General features: G+C 43.0%; 1 protein-coding gene across 2 annotated transcripts in view; it reads left to right on the top strand.

Moving 5' to 3' along the window:
* The first annotated feature begins 232 nt into the window (after positions 1 to 232).
* The window catches only part of ubp1 (upstream binding protein 1), a 16,598-nt gene continuing 9,247 nt past the window's right edge, over positions 233 to 7,583 (top strand). Inside the window, exons 1-3 of one of the 2 annotated variants that reach the window (XM_027175590.2) lie at positions 233 to 1,150; positions 6,765 to 6,916; positions 7,001 to 7,077. In XM_027175590.2, the coding sequence (XP_027031391.2) occupies positions 1,035 to 1,150; positions 6,765 to 6,916; positions 7,001 to 7,077 (345 nt within the window). In that variant the 5' untranslated portion in view covers positions 233 to 1,034. The remainder of the gene's footprint in view (positions 1,151 to 6,764; positions 6,917 to 7,000; positions 7,078 to 7,583) is intronic. The other variant, XM_027175589.2, reaches the window with a different exon arrangement.

The raw sequence follows: 7,583 nt of genomic DNA on the forward strand, positions 1-7,583 counted from the left end.
TTTGTATGTGTGTGTAAATAAAGCTTGTGTAGAAACGGGAACTAAAACAGTTCAGTTCTCTGAATGTTTCGAGAACCAAAAACAAACATTCCCACAATGCTGTGGGAACCAATGAGAACGTTACATAACAGTTACCAGAATATTAGGAGAACGCTCTTCAGACCATTGTGAGTTTTATGGAAGAAATCCGAACAGGAACTAATTCAGATCTGTCTGAAAGTATCCGGAAACAAAATTAAACGTTATGGGAAGCAAACGTTGTTGGTTGAGGGGTGAAATTACTTAGGTTATTAAAGAATAATTTAAACCAGCTCTGTGTTTTATTTCTTCTTAATTTATTTCTTCGCTGTTTTTGTTTTTTTTGTTTGTTTGTTTGTTTAGTTTTTCACTGACCTGGCAACCCGTCCGCTACGCCGTGTACTATGCTTTCCCCACCCGTATTCCGGCGTTTGGCTACAGGAGGCCATGACGTCGGGTGTTTTCTAGCTCCGTGTGAAATTTGTCACATCGTGGATATGCTGGACTCCATCACGAAGCTAAGCGGCCGGTTTGCGGTGGCAGAGCGCGATATGAACGTTTACACCGTGTAATACATTTCAGTGTGAATCGATACGACGAATTCCGTTGGACACGACGACGATTATGATGATGATGTAGGCTAACGTTCCCGACTGGACTGTCAACAGCGCTTGTGCTCGCAGTGTGTTCTACAGCAGAGAAGTTATAGAAGCACTTTATCGGAAAGAAAACGTGTTTATTAACGGATCGGCGTCCTGTTATAAGGTGGGAGAGAAGCAGGGCTTTTGCGTCGTGACTCGTCGTGTGCAGGAACACAGAGAAACCCCCGAGTATGTGCTGTAGAGACAGAGAGAGATGGTGAACTAGCTGCATGGCGGAGCAGAGGCCCTTCACAGACATACTGCTTCCCTCTCTGGATTTTCTACAGCTAGCTTACAGGCGGTGGCCTCACAGCTAACTCGCCTCGTTAGCTCGGCGTTTTCCTGCTGGACTCCGTGGAGAAACACTTAGGCGCCATGGCGTGGGTGCTGAAGATGGACGACGCCACGATCGAGTCAGGACTCGTCCACGACTTTGACGCCAGTCTGTCCGGAATCGGGCAGGAGCTCGGTGCAGGAGCTTACAGTATGAGGTACTGAATACTGAACTCCTAGTCTGAATACTGAGCACACAATCGTGTGTCTCGACTCTTTACTTCATTGCTGAGGTAATAACACAAAGACAACGACTCCAGTCTTAGTGTGTGTTTGTTATTAAAGTCCTACGACGGTGGTAACGTTAACTAGCACATTAGTTGCTAACTGTTGTTGTACAGCTTCAGTGTATTAAAGTGTACGTGACCGGTTTGTCAGCCGTTACACACGTTTTTCTCTCACGTTATCACGTGTTTTGGCAGCTGGAGAAGACTTGAGGTGTTTAGAGCTAACATTAGCGTTAAACTTCACTTCCTGGAACAGTGTGTTCCCCTCTTTATCCTGCCACATTTCCTTTCACTCACACTGTACAAACACCTCAAATAAAAATAAAGACTGCAAATATTCCCCTTCATGTCCTTCACATATACATAGTAAAGCCACAGAAGAAATATTTTTAGAGAGGAGATGATGATGATGATGATGATGATGAAGGTCTTAATGACCTTGTTCTATTAGTTTTAATTCCTATTGTACCACACTCTCTGTGTGAGTCTGTCTGTGTGAGTCTGTCTGTGTGTTTCTCTGTGACCCAGTCAGTCTGTCTGTGTGACTGTCAGTCTGTCTGTGTGACTGTCAGTCTGTCTGTGTGAGTCTGTCAGCCTGTCTGTCTGTGTGAGTCTGTCAGCCTGTCTGTCTGTGTGAGTCTGTCAGCCTGTCTGTCTGTGTGAGTCTGTCAGCCTGTCTGTCTGTGTGAGTCTGTCAGCCTGTCTGTCTGTGTGAGTCTGTCAGCCTGTCTGTCTGTGTGAGTCTGTCAGCCTGTCTGTCTGTGTGAGTCTGTCAGCCTGTCTGTCTGTGTGAGTCTGTCAGTCTGTCTGTGTCTGTGTGAGTCTGTCAGTCTGTCTGTGTCTGTGTGAGTCTGTCAGTCTGTCTGTGTCTGTGTGAGTCTGTCAGTCTGTCTGTCTGTGTGGTGTGAGTCTGTCAGCCTGTCTGTCTGTGTGGTGTGAGTCTGTCAGCCTGTCTGTCTGTGTGGTGTGAGTCTGTCAGCCTGTCTGTCTGTGTGGTGTGAGTCTGTCAGCCTGTCTGTCTGTGTGAGTCTGTCAGCCTGTCTGTCTGTGTGAGTCTGTCAGCCTGTCTGTCTGTGTGAGTCTGTCAGCCTGTCTGTGTGAGTCTGTCTGTCAGCCTGTCTGTGTGAGTCTGTCAGTCTGTCTGTCTGTGTGAGTCTGTCAGTCTGTCTGTCTGTGTGAGTCTGTCAGTCTGTGTGAGTCTGTCAGTCTGTCTGTCTGTGTGAGTCTGTCTGTCTGTGTGAGTCTGTCTGCCTGTCTGTCTGTGTGAGTCTGTCTGCCTGTCTGTCTGTGTGAGTCTGTCTGTGTCTGTGTGAGTCTGTCAGCCTGTCTGTCTGTGTGAGTCTGTCAGCCTGTCTGTCTGTGTGAGTCTGTCAGTCTGTCTGTCTGTGTGAGTCTGTCAGTCTGTCTGTCTGTGTGAGTCTGTCAGCCTGTCTGTCTGTGTGGTGTGAGTCTGTCAGCCTGTCTGTCTGTGTGGTGTGAGTCTGTCAGCCTGTCTGTCTGTGTGGTGTGAGTCTGTCAGCCTGTCTGTCTGTGTGAGTCTGTCAGCCTGTCTGTCTGTGTGAGTCTGTCAGCCTGTCTGTCTGTGTGAGTCTGTCTGTGTGTGTCTCTGTGAGTCTGTCAGCCTGTCTGTCTGTGTGAGTCTGTCTGCCTGTCTGTCTGTGTGAGTCTGTCGGTGTGAGTCTGTCTGTCTGTCGGTGTGAGTCTGTCGGTGTGAGTCTGTCTGTCTGTCGGTGTGAGTCTGTCGGTATGAGTTTGTCTGTCTGTTTTGTTAATAACTTTTGGAAAGTCTCTTGGGTGTCTGTAAACATCTTATTAATTTAAAGAATAACAGGAACCAACTTTTGTGTACAATCCATAACACCGAATGCAACCACAAAGAGTTAAAATTTGTAATTATTGGTAAATCTGTGTTTTATAGGTATAATACACTTCACGCCATGATTTTTATAGAGAGATAACCCAATGGTTCTACACTGAGGTCTGGCTCTACAATTGTTTGTTTTTTTGTTTTCATTATTTGCTGTTTTTTTTTTTAATATCATTTCATTATTTGGTATTAAGCAAAGAAGGTAGTAAAAAAAAGTTTAAGAAAAGGTTTGCGTGCATCATTGTGTGGGTCGTTCCAAAGTGATTAAAATGATTAAAAAAGGTCTGATTATTTCTTCTTTTATACCTATAGAAGAGCTACATTATAGGATTCATGAGTTGAAGCCCCTGAAATAAAATGTTGCTGATGGAGATGGTGATGAAGGACAGTTTAATTTCTTTTCTCAGGATTCATTTACAAAATTGCATTTTTTTTCCCCCAGTCTTTGTTGATAGACTGTATAGAGATTAGCGTTGATGTTAATGTCTTTAGAATAATACAGACCTGATAAAGTTGGAGTCACATTGACCGTTACTAATCAACAGTACTTAAAGATGTTTAATAACAATGTGAGGTAGTGATTAGTTTTTGTTGTAGATACTCAGTCTGATGTAACATGTTACGTAGATTTGTGTCCAGTTCAGTGCTGTAAAGCTACTTGATCACACACTCAGATTCACCTGATGTTGTGTGTTACATATTTAGATTGATGTCAGTTTTAATGTTGTTTTCATTCTCTTTACTGACCCCCAAACACTGTTGAACAACATGCTGCACTTTATAGGAACTTTTTAGTCATTCTGGGGTTTTTTTTTCCAGACTGATGTATACATAGTAACCACACATGTACCCTCAGCCACTCTTGGCATGGTTTTTGGGACGTGATGGAAAAACACGATCAGCATTTTTCTCTGCCGACTCAATCGGCTGTTCCTCTGTTAATAATGTCCTGCTGTGAAGAGCCCCGGTGTGGATAATCTTTTTACAAAAATCATAACAGCTTTTATCACTAGGGATTAATGTTAACGCTGTAGTTTCCCAGCCGATGTTGCTAGTTGTTTTCATACTTAGCATTTTCACATGTCTCTAGATTTAAATCACAAGTTTGTTAGCTTGGTCTTCATACACTAGCCACTTAAGAATCTGTCAGTTACCATCCATCCTCATTAAAGCTTCATTTTTATTTTCTCCTTCTCTTCTTTCCTCTTTGACGCTGTAGGTCACTACACTTACAAGGTGAATAAGTTGTGTCGAAATAGTCCTGACGTAAGCGAGTACAAGAACAGTTGATTTTTTTTTTTTTTTAAATGACATCATGAGACCCACAGACCTTCTTGCTTTCACGATAGTATGAGTTATGACTCAAAACATATGAGAAATAGCAGAAAAGCAGTCTTTTTCCAGTATGACTAAATGTGGAATGAGACTTGTGTAGATGTTGTGAACTTACACACATGGAAGCCCTGTCCCTTAGTTTGTATACCTTTTTTTTTTACTGAGTTTCCCTCTCACTTTACCGTAATAGGACTATGAGTATCATCTAGTCACTGTTTCATAGTTAAAGTGAAAACTCTTTCAGGATGTTGCTATATTTAGGCTGTGTCTCCCCACCCAGCTATACAAGTTACATCTTAATCTTTAGTGCTTTACTGTTAACTATGAAAGTAAATAAATCAAACCATATGCGATAAATGTACAAAAACTAAATTATGTAACACTATTTAAGGGTGTAACAGTTCTTAACATTCCACGTGTGGACAAATCTTAGCTGAAATATCTGGTTAAGTGAGAGCAGAAACTCATGAAGACAAAATCGTGATTTAATGCTGTCTGGAGGCTGCGACTTCTGCAGCGCTATCCAGTAGACTTTATCGGCACGCTCATCTCCAGCCTTATTATCATCCAAAAACAAGTCTGGATCAGTCTCTCTGAGCTGACGTGCACCTCTGATCTGACTCTAAACTATCTGAGTGGAAGCTCTCACACATCTGTATGCACTGTGCTTCATTTAGGGATTTTAGTGTTAGTGGTCAGATAACGAACGGGAAAAACAAATACTTTTCTCCCCTTGACTTAAGACATGACTTCATGTAAACTGAAATATTTTCCGGCTAACATTAATTGTTTTGGGTTTTTTCCCCTCACATCTACCTAGTCGAAATACTTAATAGGTGATTAGTGACAGTATTATATGATTAATCTGTCCAGCCCCAGGTACGTGTGCTGTGTGTCAGTGTCCCGTTTATACTGTACGGGTCCTAAAGGGCAGCTGTCTTCTTGGTTCACAGCAGAAAATCACATAATACTATTCATCTGCTGAGAATTCCATTAATGTTTTCAAAAATGGAAATAAAATATTGATATAATATTATAAGCCATGATATTTAAATCGTAAAGTTTCCCTAAGTTTAAATATTATATATATATATATATATATATATATAATATCCCTAGTTTTGTTGTCCAAATGTAGAGCACGTGGTGGAGTGTAGAGATCAAAAGTGTCAGAGTTCACGCACTCTCTCTCTCTCTCTCACACACACACACACACACACACACTCGCTCTTCTTATCAGGTTTCATGTTACCCCACCCTGTCGCACTGCAGCTGCAAGTGTCTTCCTGCCCCTACAGAGAACACTCCCAATGCTTCAGACTTGTAGCATGGGTAACATTAGCCTTGAGGCCGACTGCAGAGAATTTGGCATTAGGGTGTGTTAGATGAGCGCCGGACTGGAGTACTTGCTGAGTTTACATGCTCAGGGTCAGGGCAAATGACATTTGTCTAGTGTGTAGATTTGTGCGCACGAGTTGTGCCATTAGTGTTAATAAATGAAATATTTGGCTGAGTAATGGTCAGAGAGCGATCGTTACTCTCACACCAGTGTGTGTGGACACAGAAGCAGTGGTACAGAATGTTATATCACTGACTGTTCAGGTTTCAGCGGCAGGTTTCCAGGCTGCAGTATGTGTGAGTAAACAGCAGCGCTCTCTATGTATGGTGCAAAGATGCTGCTAATATGCTGACTCTGCACATCTTGCCCTTCAGGTTTGATTTAATATCATCATGAATGTAATGCATAATATTTGGAAAAAGATGTATATACAGGTTGATGACTTTCATTACAGCTGGCCAAACTTTAGCTGTTCCAATCCCTCATGTTTCAGTGACACAACAGAAGATTTGCGGAATGGTGGAATGTTGTGTGTCGAGGTGTTCCCTCGGTGTCCATGCAGTGTGGATTTGGTATTACAGTATCTTGTCTGCCCGGCAACGTAAAGAAATAGAACTACAAATTGTAGAAAGTTTTTCAAGTGGGTAACTTGGGTGAGTTGTTCAGACCACAGGATGAGAGTGAGGATGTTCTCGGGGGCTTTGATGTGAACAAGCTGCAGTACTTCTTGTTACTGGTTCATTATGTTAAGTGTGTGTGTGTGTGTGTGTGTGTGTGTGTGTGTGTGTGTGTGTTATCTAGAAGAATAAGGGACTTCCCCTACGCTGGTCTCTATGGCAATGTTAGTATAGTGCCATAGTTTAGGATTGTTTACCTGGTTGCTATAATCAGAGTTTTTTTTCTCTCTCTCTCTCTCTCTCTCTCACACATCCTCTCCCTCTTCTTCTCCCTCCCTCGCTCTCTCTATTCCTCTCTCTCCCTCATCCTCTCTCTCTCTCTCCCAGTGATGTGCTGGCCCTGCCCATCTTTAAGCAGGAGGACGGGAATGCCTCAGTTGAATCTGAGAGTAAGAATCCTCCTTTTCAGTATGTGCTGTGTACTGCTACCTCCCCAGCTGTTAAACTGCAGGAGGAGACTCTCACCTACCTAAACCAAGGTACTTAAACTTAGCCTGTGTTTATTAAACACTGAGTGTAAAGCATAATCACTTATACATTCCTCTTTAATGGCATTTATGTAGGCCAGTCTTACGAGATCCGTCTGCTAGACAACAGGAAGAGGGGGGAAATGCCAGAACTCAACAACAATGCTGTGAAGGTATGTGTGAGTCTGTCTGTCTGTCTGTTTGAGTGTCTGTGTGAGTCTGTCTGTCTGTCTGTGTGTGTGAGTTTGTCTGTCTGTTTGAGTGTCTGTGTGTGTGTGAGTCTGTCTGTCTGTCTGTCTGTCTGTCTGAGTGTCTGTGTGAGTCTGTCTGTCTGAGTGTCTGTGTGAGTCTGTCTGTCTGTCTGTCTGTCTGTGTGAGTCTGTCTGTCTGTCTGTCTGTCTGTGTGAGTCTGTGTGTGTCTGTCAGTCTGTGTGTATGTGTGTGTGTGTGTGTGTGTGTGTGTGTGAGACAGAAACAGAGACAAGGTGCCTGTGTGACCCTTACGGGAAAAGAAGAAGAAGAAGAAGAGGGCTCCAGACCACAGATGGCGTTTGCTTGATTTGGATTTAAACTCTTATTCTTTGGATAACAGGAATAACAGAGTGCTTTAATGTTGTGCTACTCGGCAGTTATTGACAAGTGAAACAGCAAAATAAGTCCCAGTGGAGGCACGCTCACC

The sequence above is a fragment of the Tachysurus fulvidraco genome, chromosome 24 (assembly GCF_022655615.1).
Source record: "Tachysurus fulvidraco isolate hzauxx_2018 chromosome 24, HZAU_PFXX_2.0, whole genome shotgun sequence".
Classification (NCBI taxonomy): Eukaryota; Metazoa; Chordata; class Actinopteri; order Siluriformes; family Bagridae; genus Tachysurus; species Tachysurus fulvidraco.